Raw genomic sequence first — 18057 nt, 5'->3', positions numbered from 1 at the left:
TATATATATATATATATATATATATATATATATATATATATAATTTCCATCAAGACATGACTGTGATTCTCCTGTTCAAGAAACTTCAATGACTCCCTATTACATCTAAGTTAAAACACAAATTTCCCTGTTTGACATTTAAAGCTCTTACGATTTTAGTCTACCTTATTATTTCCAGGCTTGTCACATATTATTCCCCCTCATTCCCTTTTCTTTCTAGCCACTGACCTATTGCTGTTCCCATTTCTTACCTCAGGGCTTTTACATAGACTGTCCCCCCAACCCCAGTGCTTGGAATTCCTCCCTTCTCATTTCCATACCTTGGTACCCTTACCTCTCATCAAGATTCAAGTGCCTCCTCCTTAAAGACACAGTAACCTAGTCCTAATTCCCTGAGTTGCTGGTGTCTCCCCAAATGAATATGCATTCATTCTGTATATATTTTTATCTATGGGCATGGCATGCCACCCAAAATAGAATGTAAGCTCCTTGAGGCCAGGGACTGTTTCTTTTTTTATTTGTATCTCTCACACCTAGCACATAGTAAGTGAGTTGCTTAATACATGTTTGTTGAATTTAATTGAATTTTTAATGAACATTCTTCTCTTTCCTACTTACAAAACCTTCTCAATCACCTTCTCAATCTTCACCCACCATTTCTCCAGGGCTCCAATTTCCAGAGGATGAACTGGCCCTTTTCCTCATGAAGGTCAGCCCCTATGTTTGTGCCATCAATTCCACCTTCTTTAGGAATTAGTCCTAATAATCAGTCCCACTGTTTCATCTTCAATCTCTCCCTTTCTATTGACTTCTTCCCTACTGCCTACAAATGTATACAGGTGTTCCCCATCTCCCCACCAAAGTTTTTTTTAAAACATATAAATGTGAAGCCTGTTGTTTGACCCTGTCATCCCTATGGCTATCATTCTATTGCTCTCTTTCCTTTCTAAGTCAAACACCAAGAAAAAACTGTCTACACTTGCTACCTTCACTCCCTTGCCTACCATTCATTTCTCAACTGATCCTCAATCTGGCTTCCAAGCCTCATAAAGGTCACCAATGAGGTATCAATTGCTAAATCATTGCCCTTTTATCAAGGCTCATTTTCTCATCCTCCACGTCACAACATCATTGATCAATCTCTCTCTGTAAGCATCCTTCCTTCCCATGTTTTCCACTCCCTATGATGTGCCTCCCTCTGTGACCACTTCTTATTGTCCTCCTCTCCTCAGAGTCTGCAAGTCACTTTTCTCTTTTCTCTCTTTTTCCCTCCCTCAATGATCTCATCTGCTTCCAGAATCTCAAATGTCACATCTCAGCTGATGCTTCAAAGGCTTCCAGATTCAGCCTGAGCTCCAGCCTCACATCTCCACATGGACATGCCCTGGTACTACAAAATCATATGTTACAAACTGAACTCATTCTCTTTCTCCCTCATCCAAACTTTCCTATTCCTATTGAGGGCATTGCCATCCTCCCAGTCACTCAGACTTGAAGAAAGAACATTGGATTTGAAGTCGGGAGATCTGGGTTCTAATCCTGTGTTGTCATGACTTCCCATGTGACCTCCAGCAAGTCACTCTGAGCCCTGGGAATCAGTTCCTTCCTCTGTAAAACAAAGGAAGACCAATCAAATCCCTTTCATCTCTGAAGTTATTTGACTCTTCTTCCCTTTTCTGTCCTTCCTATGTCCAACTCCTTGACAAGTTCTCTCCATTCTGGATCTATAATCTCTTGAAACCCTTCCATCCCATCCACTCACCTTGCTACCACCTCAATTCAAACTCTTAGCACAGATTTAAATCTAAAAAGAACCTTAGGTCATCAGGTTTGACCTCATTCATTTTACATATGGAAAAACTGAGGCTGAGAGAGGTTAAGTGACTTGCCCAGGATCACACAATTCACAAGCATCTGAGGCAGTACTTTAATCCAAGGCTTCTTTATTGACTAGATTTAGCACTCTATCCACTATACCTTGCTGCCTCTCACTTCTTATCTGTATTGGGATAATGTCCTAAATCAGGGGTGGGGAGTGAACTCCTTGAATCCAGTTCCTTCCCTCTCTAATCCATCAAACAATCTTCTTGAGATACAACTCATCCCCTGCTCAAAAACCTTCTATGGCTCCCTATCGTTCATAGGATAAAATAAAAAATCCTCAACTGAGCCTTTAAGGGCCATCACAGTCTAGCTCAAATCTGACTCTCCACTCTTACGTCATGCTCCTCTTCTCCCTTCACTGGAGAATCTGCCAAATTGGAATACTAGGGACCCTCCTATTTCCTCCTGAATTCCCAGGTCTGTGCATTCATGGATATCAGCCCCCATGCCTAGAATTACTCGGTCACCAATCATGTCTCACTCCCTATGTGTGAGTTGACCATATGGTTCTATCTTGGGCCCTCTTCACTTCTCTCTCCATAATCTCTCCTTTGGTTATCTTAGCAGCATTCAATGACTAAACTCTCATCGCTCTTCGGATGACTCCCAGATCCATATATCCTGCCCTAACCTCTCTCCTGAGCTGCAATCCCAAATGCCTATTAGACATTTTGAACCGGTTAATCCTATAGGCATCTTATACTCACCAAGTCCAAAACATAGCTCATTATCTTCCCCCACATACACAACCTTCCCCTCTTCTGAATCTCTTTGTCTCTGTCCAAGGTACCAGGATCCTCCCCAAATCTCCAGCAAGATTCAGTCTAATCATTGCCTTCTCTGTTGCCTTCCCTATTCCTTGGCTCTCAGTCTCTCACATCATAGGCACTTTGTAAGCTCTTATTGATTTGAATGGAATTGAAGAGACCGTTGCCACCCCACCACTTCCAAGTATTCTCTTCCTCCTCAACCTTAGATCCGTGTATTATATTTTCTCCCTACCCCCAGTAGAATGCAAGCTCCTGAAGGGGAAAAAAAATTATGTCATCTTAAAAATCTTTGTGTCCCTAGTGCCCATCACAGTGTCTGGCATACAGTGAGTGCTTAATAAATGTTTATTTATTTAATTGAATTGAATCTCCCCAACTAGGCCACAGTAAAACACAAATGCCAAACCCAGCTCTAGAAGAGAGGAGACAGTGGACCAGAAATTTAGAACTGGGGAAAGGGGGATTTAGAAGCCATAGAATCCAACCTTGTTTTACACATAAGGAAACTGAGTCATAGAGAGGTTAGGTAACTTGTCCAAGGTCATCCCCTGAGTTAGGATTTGGACCCAAAGGTCTCTCTGATTCTAACAACTTTCCACCTGCTCTTTACTGTGTGACCTTGAGTAAACTGCTTAGCTACCCTGGTCCTATAAAATAGGAGTATGAGCTCTTACCTCTGAGGTCCCTTCCAGCCCTAAGGCCACACATAAGTCATTCAGCCTCTCAGACCTCAGTTTCCTCATCTACAAAGTAAAGAGTTAAATTAGAGGCAGCTAGGTGGTGCAGCGAATAGAGCACTGAGCCTGGGGTCAGGAAGACCTGAATTCAAATCCAGCCTCAGACACTTGCTAGCTGTGTGACCCTGAGCAAATCACTTAAGCTCTGTCTGCCTCAGTTTCCTCAATTGTAAACAAAGATGATAATAGAGCCTACATCCCAGGATTGTTAAAAGAATCAAATGAGATAATACTTGTAAAGTGCTTTGTAAATTTTAGTCTTAATAAATGCTTGTTCCCTTCCTTTCCACCTCTTATTCTATGATCTAAAAGGCAGTGTGGTACAAGGAATAGAATGATGGACTTGGAAGAAGGAAAAGCTGGGTTCAGGTCCTGCCTTCAACACTCACTAGCTGTGTGATTCTGAACAAGTCATTCCTCTTAGCATCAGCTTCTTCGTCTATAAAATGGACATAATGGTAGCTCCCACCTCACAGGGCTCTTGTGAGGATCAAATGATATAAAAGATATCATGTGTAATGGCTCTGGAATCAGAGAAGCCAGGTCCACATCCGACTTCTGACACTTCCCTGGGCCTCAGTTTCCCTATCTGTAAAATAAGGGGCTTAGGTTAGATAACCTTTGAGGTCCCTTCCAGCCCTAGACCTATGTCCAGCTCTGCAAACCTTACAAAGCACCATATAGATGTTAGCTAGTATTGTCTGTGAGCCTTTCATCCACACCCCTTTGGGAAGCAAAGCTCCAGGGAGCAGGGAGTAGGAATCAGAATACATTCCATTATCTCTCTGAAGTTTCATTAAGCTGTTGTTACCTAAGCCTTGGACCTTCTTCCTGCTCTCCACTTCCCCACTGGTCAACATGTAGGGACGCCCTGGCTCTGGAGGCCTGGGTCCCAGGTGACAGAGGAAACTCAGCTCCATTGAGTCCACCCCTCCCCCAGACCAGCAGCAGGAACCCAGTGGAAGGCCTAGCCTCATGCCTTCCCTTCCTACAGAGAGTCATGCAGACCCTTTTGTGGATCAGCTGCCTTCCTGTGAGAGAGAAAGGAGTCTACTATAGCAAGCTCCCTGAGGCTGAGCCAAGAGCCACGAAGCCAGCCACCAAATGGGGCAATTTTCTCCCACTAATTAGGAGAGAGGACAGAAACAGCCAGTGTTTTCTCCTGATGGTGTGGGCGGGCAGGTGGGTAAATGAGCCAGGCCTGAAGCTTAATAACCATCTCTCACCATTTGCAAGAATTTTTGTGCTTTCTGAGCACTGCATTCTCTTGTCTTCATATTCCAAAATCATAACTCCCATTGAGGCAGAGAAGGGGGCAGGGCTTATTGGCTGTGTTTGGATGGAGGTATCATGGAAAAGCATCTTATGAGAGGCTGTACCCTTATGTGGTAGCACAATCTAGACTCAAAGCTTTCCATCTTACCCTTTTGCCCAAGCTATATATAAGCAACATGCCCTTCCTAACGCTTTCTGGGCATGAGGGTGGGGGATCACTGGAGTACCACAGAACCCCAAGGGACACTGGGGGTCCTCCTCATTACCATAAGTCAGAGCTGTCTCTAGTTTATGACAAATCAGAGCAATTACCCTGGTCCCCATACTTTAAAACAAAGGTATAACCTCTCTCCCTTCTTTGAATAGAGAGATCTACGGATGTGAAGTTGTATATGCTGCATTGAATTCACCAAACATTTTTTTTCTTTCAAAAATTCTTTGTTATAAGACATGGATTTCTGGTTGGAGGGAGGAAAGGATATTTTAAGAAATAAAGATTATGTAAAAACAAAAGATATGATACAATTTTTTAAAAGAGAGAGAGGTATAACTAAGGCAAAGCGAACAGACCTTTGCTCCAGGGTGCTGCTATTTTGGGAAATGAGATACCTGCATGCTTCCCCTCCTTCATGGTTCCTCCCTGCCTACTGTCTTCATACCTTGAGGTGTAACCACCTCCACTCCTCCATTACTGAAACCACTAGCTTTGGCACCCCCAAAGTCCCATCACTATGGTGCCTCTAACCTAGATCTTTCCTAACCACCACACCCTCATTCTTGCACTGAGGAAAAATTCATCAGAAAGGAGGATGTACAGTGGAGAGCCTACCTCCATAAGAGAGAGAGAAAGAGACAGAGACACAGAGACAGACAAAAAAAAAAAACAGAGAGAAGGGGAGAGAGAGAGAGAGAGAGATCAGACAGATAGAGGGATGGATAGATTTTAACTGTGTGGTAAGTTGGCACATAGACTTTTTCACTGGCTGGAGATGTTTTATGTAGCTGGATTAGGAGTGCCTTTTTTTTTTTTTTTTTTGCCTGTTTTCCATTGTTGGAACGGGTAATCAAAATCCGGCTGTTTGGATTCATGTCATGACTCCCTCTGCTGGAGAGTAGGCTCAGCTGGTGTTTGGTTTATTAATCCTCCTGCAGCTGAATCTGCCTTGGGTACAAGAATTCCTAGTTAAGACCCTGCCTTAGAATTAAAGAAAATTAAAGTTGGAAAGGACCTACCTTCTCCTTGCCATGCATGTAATAAGTAACTAATGAATGTTTACTGAGTGAAAGAATTGATTTTTACAGATGAGGAGATAGGGTCTCGGAGAGGGAATGCAACTTGTCCAGGGATGCACAGCTCATTAGTGACAGGAGTGGAACTAGGTTCAAGGTCTTTCAGTCCAGTGAACCATCCAATGCATCAGGTAGCGCTTTGGTGGGAGAGGCCACTCCTGTGGCTGCTGCTACAGTAGGTTGGGCAGTCTTTGGGAATCAACAGGATTGGAGGAGGTGCCCCAAACCCCAGGTGCTAAACACATACATACACACCCCTGACGCTTCTGTGGAGAAAATAAGGTAGCAAACTTCCCAATTGGCACCAAGTCAAATAGTAATGGTAATAGTGATAATAGTAACTGGTAATATAACGTCTATGGCTTGCATGTGTTAACTTGTTTGGGCCTCACAGTAATCCTGTGAAGTAGATGCTGTTACTATCCTGATCTTATAGTTGAGGAAACTGAGGCAAATAGAGGGTAAGTGACTTCCCCAGGGTCACCCAGCTAATGTGACTGAGGGAGAATTCACGTTTTCCTGACTCCAAATCCAGTGCTACCTAGATGGGGACAGGGGAAGGGGATTTAGGAGGGGGATATAATGAATTTGTTTTGAACATGTTGAGTTTGAGATGTCAATGAGACACCTATCCTCGCATCACTTACCAGCCTTGTGGTTTGAGGCAAATCACTTGATTTGTTTGGGACTCAATTTTCTTACCTATAAAATGAGGGGATTAGACTGAGAATGGCTTCTGAGGGCCCTTTTCTCTCTAAATCTGATTCTATAAGACTTAATTTCTCCTTGCCTCAGTTTCCTCATCTGTAAGGTGAGGGGTTTAGACTGCATGGCCTCTAAAGGCCCTTTCCTTTCTATAATCCTAAGGATCTGGGCAGCAGCTATTGAGGAAATGGAACTCAGGAGAGACAGATCAATTTGTGACCATCTGGGTAGACAAGAAAATTGAAGCCTTGGGAGCATCTGAGATCCCCAAGAGAGTGTAGAGAGAGGAGAAGACTGCTAGATGGGACAGTGGCCCAGTCAAGGAATGGAGAAGTTAAACAAGCAAGAGAACAAGGAGGGAGGTGGCCAGGTGGCGCAGTGAGTAAGAGTGCCAGCCCAGCGTCAGGAGATCTGGGATCGGTTCCGGCCTCAGATACTCGGCACCCACACACAAAAAAAAAATAACTGGCCATGTAACCTTGAGCAAGTTACTTAACCCCAATTGCTTTAAAGACAGAGAGAGAGAGAGAGAGAGAGAGAGAGAGAGAGAGAGAGAGAGAGAGAGAGAGAGAGAACAAGGAGGGAGAAGTGTTTCCAGAGCCAAGGGAAGCCAGAGCAGAAGGAAAGGGAGTTTCTGGGAGAAGGAAGTGGTGGTCACTGGAGTCAAAAAACCTTGGAGAGGATGGTTTCAGATAAGCAGTAGGAGTCAGGAGACAGAATGCAAGGAGAGAAGGAGGGACTAGAGGCTGTAAATGTCGATAACTTTTCCAGAGAATTTGGCCATGAAAGGAAGAAGAGATAGATACAGGCTAACACAAAGTCCTGGAGGACTAAATGAAGGTATTTTAAGGGTTGTCATAAGGATCCAATAAGATGCCATGTATAAAAAGCCTCACAACCTTTAAAGTGATGTATAAATGTGTACTATTAGTATTAACCTGTCTAAGCCTCAGTTCCCATATCTGTGAAATGGGAATAAAAACGACTGTGTTACCTATGACATTTTTATGGAGAAAAATATAGAGGTAAGATAGAAGGGCTGGTGGTTATGATCACGGAAAGGAATTTCAGAATTCAGAATTCTAGAGATGATAGTTATAGGTAATGGTGAGAAAGATAGGCTGACCTCATGCTACTATGTGTGGTAGAAGTAGAGTGAAGATGGGAAAAGGAAAGGGATAACCATTTGTAAAGTGCCTCCAACATGCCAAGGACTGTGCTAATATCTCACTATAAATGACATACATATTACAGATATCTCATTTATTGTTTACAACAACCCTATGAGGCAAGTACTATTATCATTCTCATTTCACAGTTGAGGGAACTGTAGCACAGGTTAAGTGACTTGCCCAGGATCTTACAGAGGGTGGATTTGAACCCAGGCCTTCCTGACCCTAAGCCTGGCTCTCTCTACTGTGCCATGCTGTCTCTCCTCAAATAATCAGATAACAAAAAGTTAGCATTTCTATATTGGTTTAAGGTGCCTGTTACATAGTAGGTGCTTAGTAAATGTTTGTTGATTGATTAATAAAATTTGTCAAACGTTTATGTGTACTCTGTCCTCACAACAACCCTGTGAGATTGGTGCTGTTGTTTTTCTCATCTTACAGATGAGGAAACTGAGGCTCATAGACATTGACTTCCTCAGAGTCATACAACTAGTAAATGCCTAAGGTAGGATTTGAACTCAGGTCTTTTTGACTCGGGGTCCACTATTCTGCCCATACTGCCTCGTCCAAGGGTTTTGAGCAGAGGTTTGTGACATGCTCAAAACTGTGTCCTGGGAGGATTCACCAGCCAGGCTGGACATAGGAGAGGGTGGGATGATAGTAAGAGGCCAGAATTCATTCTCTTTACCCTACAGCCCCACATAATGACTGATATTCACAATGATGAGCCTAAATCATCAAGAAAAAGTGAAACTGCTTCAGCTTTCTCTATTTGAGGAAGCTAGAAAGTTCATTCTATATTTTATATTGGTAAGATTTCTACCCCAAATGGAAATAAAAACCATTGTAGCACTCAAGAGAGCTAAGGTGGAGCTCTCTGGAACACTTGGCTATTCAAAACGATGCATTCTCCAAGGATTCTGTCTAGTTAGACTTGGAATCAAGGAAGACCTGAGTTCAAATCTGCCTTGGCCACTTTCTAACTGCATGACTAGAGAAAGTCATTGAATAGATGGAAGGTCAGCTTAGAATGGAAAGTATTGGCTGTCTCAATTCTAGAGTCTCAATTCTCTGCATCTCAGTTTCCTCATCTATAACATAAGAGGGTTGGACCTCTGAGGTACCCTCCATCTCTAGAGTTAGAGCCTGTGAACCCAGGATTATATCAGAGATTCATGGGGAGAAGTGGAGGTGTGGGGCCAACCACCCCCAGGCCAGGCTGATGAGTTATGGTTGGTCCAGTTGGTGATGAGGAAGCCGGGGAGAGAAAAGATGGGACAGAAATGACCAAGAGAGATGACCATGGAGGCAGCTTTAAGGATGAAGTGAAACAGGGGGTCAAAGGGCAGAGTTGGAGGGGAGGGAAAAGAAGGACCAATGAGGAGATTGTGGCAATCACCCAGGTGGGAGGTGATGAGGGTGGACCTGGATTAGGATGGTTGCCATGGGAATGTTGGAGGATTGCCTCTGAGGGTCACTCTACTATTAACACCTGAGGGGGTAGATGGAAGACTGTGCTAGGCTTTAGGAGAGATACAAGCTGCTGGAGGGATTGAGAGATCCCCACTGCAAAAGGAAGCAAACTGATACCAAAAGCAATAGGGTTTTATTCAGCTGATTGCAACTCCTTAAAGGAAGGCACTTCACTTGGAGACACCCATTAGGAGGGAGTCAAAGGAAGAACAGGGAGCAAAGGACCCCGGACCCCAACTGATCCCCTGATATATCTCCCCCTAGTGATCATATAATCCCTCCTTCAGTCTGATGCAGGCACACCTGGGTTGTTCCACTTAACCTACAGAAAAGGACCAGGTATTTATTAGGAAAGGATGGAATCTCTCTCAGATGTGCCAGATTGGTTTGTAAGCACATAGGTATGTCCAGTGAGCTAGGAAGCAAGAAGTTTGTTCCAGGGCAGGGGCAAGCCCAAGAGAAGGGGCCGTGTCTAGAATTTAGACAGCCAATACCTTCCATTCTAAACTGACCTTCCAACTATTCTATGTGTACCTGGTCATTTACTTATCTTTTTCCCTAATAGGATGGAAGCTGCTTGAGGGCAGGGCCTGTTTTTGCCTTTATTTGTATCCCTAGCACTTAGCACAGTGTCCTGGAATGTGTTTAATAAATGCCTGTTAATTGCAAAGATCATCAGTCCATTCTTGGATTTTCAAGATTATGCCAGATGTGGTCCCTGTCTTCAGTCTGGTAGGGAGATAAGATACAAACACAGATGCCAGAAAACACAGTCTTGTTGAATGAGGCTCTAGATCTTTCATGGCATTCTCTGGATATTAGAAGGACCACCTCTCCTCATCTGAGTCCAGAGACCCCATTACTTGGAATTATGACAGCCTTGTAATAGAATAGAAGTTCCCTGAAGGTAGGGGTTGTTTGCATTCCCAGTGCTTGGCACATTTTCTTAGTAGATCTGCAACTTCACTGGTGTGCAATGTCCATCATTCCCTGCTCTGAAATTTATAATCTTAGGGACTTTGCCAAGGTGCTAAGAGATTCAGTGATGTTCCCAGGGTCACACAGCCAGTATGTGTTGAATGAGGGACTTGAACTCAGCTCTTCCTGACCCTGAGATTGGCTCTCACCTTGAGTTTTAGGATTTAATAGATACTTGATGAATGACCTGGAAAGGAATGCAGTTATTCCTTCCTCACTGAGACTTTCCCATCTCAATTTCAACATATCTCTGGTAGGCATAAGAAATTAAATGGGAATTTGGGGGGGGGGGAGTTTTTGAGGACACTGAAGACAATAGGCAAAGGCCAGCAGACAGCACAGAAAAAGTTCAGAAACTCAGAAATGCATTTTATATACATATATATTATATAATATCAACCCAAATTTTACAATAAGGTACTGTAAACACCCCAGAAAAGAAAAAGAAGAAATCAGACTTCTTCTCTGGTATGAAGGGAGAACCAAAACAATTTTAGGCAGATTTTCCAGATCCAGATTTATTCTCAGGGAAGCCACACCCTAGCCTCCCTCCCCCACTTCAAAGTGGAAGGGATGTTTGAAACTCTGGTCCTCCTGGCAATCCTGTCTATGTGGCAGTGGCTGTCTTAGCAGATCTGTCTCAGGCTATGAGCTCCCCCACAACAGTGCCCTTTTCTATGGGGGTCTCCCAGTACAGGGCCCATCCCAGATGCATTAAGAAGGCTTCAGGCTACAATACGGATGTTTATTGCTCTGAAAAGCAGTGTTGTCCCCTGTGTGTCCTGCCCAGAGTTAATCATGCTCTTGTCTATTTGCAGCTGCCTTGGGGACCTTAGACTTCAGTTTGCTCTACGACCAGGAAAACAATGCCCTTCACTGCACCATCAGTAAAGCCAAGGTATGTGTGTGTGTGTGTGTGTGTGTGTGTGTCTCTCTGTCTGTCTGTCTGTCTGTGTGTCTGTGTGCCTGCCCTCCTGGGGCACCAGCTGCTTCCTGCTCAATGAACCTCAGGTGGGGGGGGAGAACAAGAAGGGGGCCCCTGCGGAGCAGAACTCCACAATACCTGTGCCAGCTGTGATACTATCAGGGCCATGTCTTGTTCAGTTCTGGACAAGACAAGCAGGCTCCTGCGGGGAGTGGGAGGCCACCTAGATTCTTCCTTCAATCCAGGGGCGATGGAGGAACTTGGTATCCCTGATTTCCTGTATTCCTTGCTCTCCCTTTCTTTATATTGTTGCTGGCAGCTCAATGGATGGAGTGACAGACTGGGAGTCAAGAAGACCCAGGTTCAAATTCCATCTCAGACACTTCCTAGCTGTGTGATCCTGGACAATCCCCTTTAACCTCTGACTGCCTCAGTTTTCCCATCTGTAAAGTGTGGATAAAAATAACAGCAGCTACCTCCCAGACTTGTTGTGAGGATCAAATGAAATAAAACATTTCAAGTGCTTTGCAAACATTAAGGCACTAAACAAACAAACATTAAGACACAATATACATGCCACTGTTATTGCTATTATTAGCTGGGCCAGGCTAAGTGGGGAAAGGAAGAGTCAGGGACTTAAGCCCGATGCCATCCTGATGCTTTTTAGGGCCCCAAGGGATAGGGTCATAAGCTCATAGATACAGAGCTGGAAGAATCAGTCAATGCATATGTAAATATTTACTAAGCATCTACAATGTGCCAGGCACTGTAGCTAAGCACTGCAGATATAAAAAGAGGCAAAAGCCAGTCCCTGCCCTCCAGGAGCTTACAATCTAATAGCTGAGACAGCATACAAACAAATATATAAAGAGCAAGCTATATAGAGGACAAATAGGGCATAATTAACAGAGGGAAGGTATTGGAATTGAGTAAGGTTGGGGAAGGTGGGCTTGTAGTTGGGACTTAAAGGAAACCAGGGAGGTGAATAGTAAAAGCAGAGAAAAGGCATTCCAGGCATGGGCAATAGCCAGAGAAAATGTCCAGAGCCAAGAGATGGCATATCTTGTTCATGGAGCAGCCAGGAGGCCAGTGTCGCTACATCAAAAAGTACCAGTTGGAGAGTAAGGTGTGAGAAGACTGGAAAGGGAGGAGGGAGCTAGGTAATGAAGGGCTTTGAAGGCCAAATCAAGCATTTTGTATTTGCTCCTGGAGGCAATAGGGAGCCTCTGGCATCTGTTGAGTAGGGGAGAGGGGTGGCATGATCAGATCTGTGCTTTAGGAAACTCATTAATAGATTGGAGTAGGGAGAGACTCGAAGCAGGCCAGCCTGCCATCAGGCTACTGCAGTAATCTAGGTGTGGAGTAATGAGGCCTTCCACCTGGGCTGTGACCATGGCAGAGGAGAGGAGGGAGAATATTCAGGAAATGTTGCAAAGGTGAAATCAGCAGACTTTGGGAATAACTTGTAAAGGGGAAAGGAGGGGCAGTGAGAGATAGTGTGGAATCCAGGATGGCTTCTAGGCTTTGAGCCTGAGGGTCTAGGAGGATGATATTGCTGTGGACGGTAATGTGGGAGGGGTGAGTGTGGGCGGCAATGTGGGAGGGAGGAGTGTAGATGGTAATGTGGGAGGGGTGAGTGTGGGCAGCAATGTGGGAGGGGCGAGGGGAAGAGTGTAACGGGTAAGATAGGAGTTCCATTTTGGACATCCAACTCGAGGTGTCTGAAAGGCAGTTGGCCATGCAAGATTGGAGGTTGGCAGAGAGACTGAGGCAGGAAAGCCAAATTAGAGAATTCTCAATATCGCTTACTTTGCATATATCTGTATGTTGTCTCCACCGTTAGATTGTAAGCTCCTCGAGGACAGAGACTGTCTTTTGCCTCTTTTTGCATCCCCAGCATTTAGCACAATACCTGACACACTCATTATAGGTGCTTAATAAATGTTTTCTGCATAGAGATGGTAATTGAATCGGTGGGAACTGGCCTTAAAAGCCATCTAGTCCACCCCTAGAGAGAGAACTTAATTTCCAGGGAAAGTAAGTGACTTGCCCAAAGTCACACAGGGTATAAATGGCAGAGTTGGGATTCTAACCCAGGTCCTGGGATTCCAAATCCATCACTCTTTGCATTGGACCATTGACCCCAGGAAGGAGGGTGGCAATCTCAATGGTAGTGATCAGTGTCCCAGGTAGTACCTTGGGCCAGGTTGTAGATGCAGAGAAAGCAAAGGTAGCTAGCTCCTGCCAAAGCCATCCCAAATCCTTCCCCCTCTCTCCTCACAAGCACTAAGGGTTGGAAATATAAAATGAATAGAACAGGAAAGGGGAGGAAGAGGTATAGGCTAAGGGGATCAGGAGAGAGGGGAAAGGGGACCCCAGAGTCAGACTTGAATTGAACAAAAGGACAGAGTCAGTTCAGGCTAATTTGGTGAAAATGTGATGGAATTTACCACCCACCTGTGATTCTCCCTGGTGTCTCCCAGGGATGAAGGGCAGGGTATGGAAGAGGCACATATGGGACACAGAGCTAGTTCCCACCCTCTTTTTGGAGAGGGGAAGGCAAGGCAGTTGGGGTTAAATGACTTGCCCAAGGTCACACAGATAGTAAGTGTGTCACATGTCAGAGGCTGGATTTGAACTCAGGTCCTCCAGACTCCAGGACAGGTGCTCTATTCACTGCACCACCTAGCTGCCCCTGGTCCCCTTTTCTTTAGCTCTGTTATCCCAGAAGACTGGGTTGGGGTAGGCAGCATAGGAGAAATTCTCCATTGTGATGGTCAATGTCCTCTCTGAAATAGACTTGGGCAAAGTTGAGCCTGAGCCATAACTAGACAGAACAATCTGGGCTTAGCCTCAGTGTACTGAATTTCATCAGTGTAGAAACAACAAATTCTAGAACCTAGTTAGCAAGAATAATTAGTTAAAATAGGAAGCTCAGATGGTATGATATGGAGGGGTAGTTCTATATGAACCCACCTGATGTCCACAGGGCAGTCCTCTATGACTCCCCTCTCCCCACCTCAGCTGAAGACACGCTTTATTTTGTTCTCCTGACTTTCATCTCCTGGCCCAGCTTTACATCTCCACTCACCCCATCCCCCCATCCCCCAAATACAACCTCCAAAGGCTTGGAGCTGATCTGCCACATCCCGGCATTCATTCACCGTCCCCCAGGGTTTGGAGCGTTTTCAAAGCTTTTAGTGGAGTCTGATTTGCACACTGACTTTCCACCAGGTATGACAACAACCCAGCTCTGGGGCTGGCCCACACCCTGCTGCCCCCTGGGTCTCTATGGCTGCCCAGACTGAGGGATGGTCATTTACCAGTCACTGTTTTTCAATCTCTTCTCATTTCCTCTTGCTCTCCTGTCCCAATCCTCCGTCACCCCTTCATTCCCAACTCCCTCCTCTGCCACTCACTTTTGGAAAGGAAGATGCCCAAGTTTGTCTATAGAAAGGTAAGTGCTTCGAGTAGATCCCGTGGAGTAGATCCCGTGGAGTAGATCCCGTGGAGTAGATCCCATGGTAGCATGGGCAGATTTCTGCTGGGCCTCTCGGTAGCTTCTCCCAAACAAGGGCCATGTCTGAATGCCTGAAGTTCCACATTCCTTTTCTTGTTCTCTAGAGAGCATGGAACACCAGCGGTTCCATGACTGAAGGGGGCCAAGCAAGGGGCCTCCCCTTGCAAGGTGATTATTCAGAGCTTCACCTATCGGCAAGGGAGCCCTTTGAAGTATTTCCCCAATACTGGGTTTGGGGTCTATGGAGTCATCCTCACTGTCTCTACAACACTCAGATTCTCTGATAACCAAATGCCTGGAAACTGGGTGAATTAGGGACCCCCAGGTGGGATTTTCTATGTGCAAAAGCTCAACCTTCAGGCTTAGGCTTACAGCAGGTCCAGGTTCCAGTCAATTACCAGGGCATCCCAGATAGACAGTGTCGACCAGACCAAACCTGTAGATGGCCAGGGTGGAACAGAGCAGGCTGGAGACTGGAGAGTCAGGAATCAAACAGAAGTTTAATTTCAAAGTGAGGGGAACAGCCTGCAAGAAAGGAGGAATCTAGATACATGTGCTGGGGGCCCTCCCCTAATGGGGGGACCCAAGGCAGTGTGGGGAGATCTCAATACTTATACCAATGGTTGTGCAGTGAGCTGTGGCCCTGACAATGAAGGGTAACAGCAACAATGTGACAAGTTTGATTCATGGCAGGGCTTCATGACTGGAACATGAGTACTTGTCTGAGAGCTTGTCTGGTGCTCATGTGAGCTCAGAGGGCACCTGGTGCTGGTCAAAGCAACACAATAATTACCGGATTTTGCCATAGGGTGAAATCATCCAGAAGGTGAGGGCAAAAGATTGTTGTTATGCCCAGCTCAGGGAACAGCCTGCTTTGTGGGCCCTAGCATTAGAAAACAGAGCATCTCCCAACATCTTAACAGCAAATACATCTGCACAGCTGCCTGGGGCTACATAATAACCAACACCCTAGCCAATAAAAAAGACTCCTGGGTACAAATGGGAGAGACAGACAGGCCAAGCAGAGTGTTGGATTTAACCCATCTCCCAAGGCACAGAGGGGCAGCGTAGCACAGTGGAAAGATCCCTGGCTTTGGAGTCAGAGGTCCTGAGTGCAAATCCTGCCTCTGGTGTTTACTACCATTACAACCTCCAGCCAATCCCTAAAGCAACTCTGTAAAGTGGGGAGGGAGCCAGACTAGGTGTCTGATCCTTTTAGGGGACCAGGAAATGCCCCCCACCCAGGCCAAAGGATCAAGTCTTTGGACTAGAAGCTGAATTTGGCCTTGGTTATGACCCTTTCAGGGGCTCATAGGTCTAGCACCAGAAGGAGACAGGTTAGAGTTCCTGCCCTCAAGGAGCTTATGGTCTGGGGGAGAGGGATGGGTCCAAGGCCCAGGAAGTTCGAATGACTTGTCCAGGGTCATATCAAAGCAAAGATTTGAACTTTAACCTCGAATCCACTCTTTCCACTTAGCCTTCTCATGCCTTCCCATGCCTCATGCTTTACTGTTGCCTTTGATAGAGTAGGAATCCCTACAGTGCCCAGGAGGGTTCCTCATCGCCAGATTGGGGTGGGGATGGAATGAAATGGCCATCGGTCTTTGCTTAGACTCAGCTCCTCTACTTCTCCATTAGCACAGTTAATGGAAAGTTGTATAATGACCAACATACTTAGGCCACTATGGATGGGAAATTACCACAGGGGGAAGGATGCAGGAGACAGTTTTGGATGACTCAGATCCTGTCCCAATAGACTCTTAGCCTGCGCTTCCTTCCCTTTACCCATTAAATATCTAGCTTCTGGTTCCTTCTTCCACTGATTCCCTCTCAGCTTTAGTAAATGTTTTTGTTTTGTTTTGAGAAAATGTGGGTGAGAGGGAAAAAATTACATAGAAGAGTAGGGGGTAGGGGGCGTTATGGTTCAGTTGTTTCCGCCATGTTTGGCTCTTTGTGATCCCATTTGAGGTTTTCTTGGCAGAGATACTGAAGTGGTTTGCCATTTCCTTCTCCAGCTCATTTGACAGATGGGGAAACTGAGGCAAACAGGGTTAAGTGACTTGCCCAGGGTCATACAGCTAGTAATTGTCTGAAGTCAAATTTGAACTGAGGTCATCTAGACTCCATGCCCCATGCCCTATCCACTGGGCTGCCCCCAGGGACAGGGGGAGGATGAGGAAGGAGGGAACTTGGGTCCTTGAGGGAAAAGCTAAGGACTGGTGAGTAGAACTCCCCTCTACTATTCCCTCATCCCTTTGCTGGTATCTCAGGCATCACAATGTCCCTCGAGTCCTAAGGATTCAAACCAAGGACCAAAAGCTATCCTCCTCTCCTGACCAGAGGGTGAGCCTCTCTGCCGTTTCCTCTCTCGGGCTCCTTCTCCCTTTCTTTTCCATGGTTATACTTTAAGAACAGAGAGACTCCCCAGTGGGAGCTGCATGTGTGAATCTGGAGTGGAGGAGGGGAGACATCCCTCTTTGACCTTTTTTCAGTGACAGGGAGGAGACAGCAGTGGCCTGAGCCCTGTGGGATACCCCACAGAGGTAGCTGGGGTGTGCAGTGGAGGAGAGGGCTGAACTTGAGGTTGGGAAGACCTGAGTTTGAATCTATCTTCTGACACTTAATAATTGTGTGGCCCTGGGTCTGTCACTTAACTCATTCAGCCTCAGTTTGCTTATCTGTAAGATGGGGATAACAATAGCACCCTCCACACGGGGATGTTAAGAGGATCAAGTGAAATCATATACGGAGAACACCTGGCAGCCCTTAAAGGGCTGTGTACGTGTTGGCTATTCTTACTCCGGCCTCCGGCCTCACTTCCCTGGAACTGGGATCTCTAGCATGGGCTTCATACTGCAAACAGTACAACAGATGATTGGGAGGGGGAGATACATGAAAAAAAATAAAAAGCTGGCGCCTTCTTCAGCACATCCAGTTTCTTATGGAAGCTGTTCTGTGGGAGGGGCGTTGTGGCTTCAGGGCAGGTGCTAGGGCTGGGAGACATAGGATTGAGGTGGAGGTCAGCCTGAGCTCAATCAAGGACCAGACCAGAAGGGTCAGAGAAGTCTTAAGTCTGGGGGGGGGGGGGGGGGGAGCAGTGACAGCTGTGAGAGGTGGAGAAAGAAGGAGGAAGTAGGACTGCTCATGGGGGTAGCCCTCTGGTTCTTTCTGTCTGTGTCTCTCTGTCTCTCTCTCTGTCTCTTTGTCTCTGTCTCTGTCTCTGTCTCTCTGTCTCTGTCTCTCTCTGTCTCTGTCTCTCTGTCTCTCTGTCTCTCTGTCTCTGTCTCTCTCTCTGTCTCTCTGTCTCTGTCTCTCTGTCTCTGTCTCT

At 45.7% G+C, this 18057-nt stretch overlaps 1 protein-coding gene across 1 annotated transcript in view; it reads left to right on the top strand.

Annotated features, from left to right (window-relative positions):
- Nucleotides 1-18057, top strand: part of DOC2B (double C2 domain beta) — a 64824-nt gene that overhangs the window by 13191 nt on the left and 33576 nt on the right. The window contains exon 2 of the mRNA XM_069089703.1: nt 11103-11182. Within this exon, the coding sequence (XP_068945804.1) occupies nt 11103-11182 (80 nt within the window). The remainder of the gene's footprint in view (nt 1-11102; nt 11183-18057) is intronic.

This window comes from Petaurus breviceps, unplaced genomic scaffold (assembly GCF_028583685.1).
Source record: "Petaurus breviceps papuanus isolate PSGF00001 unplaced genomic scaffold, PetGlider_PUasm1.0 186, whole genome shotgun sequence".
Lineage (NCBI taxonomy): Eukaryota > Metazoa > Chordata > Mammalia > Diprotodontia > Petauridae > Petaurus > Petaurus breviceps.
This window is presented reverse-complemented; position numbering and strand designations above follow the sequence as displayed.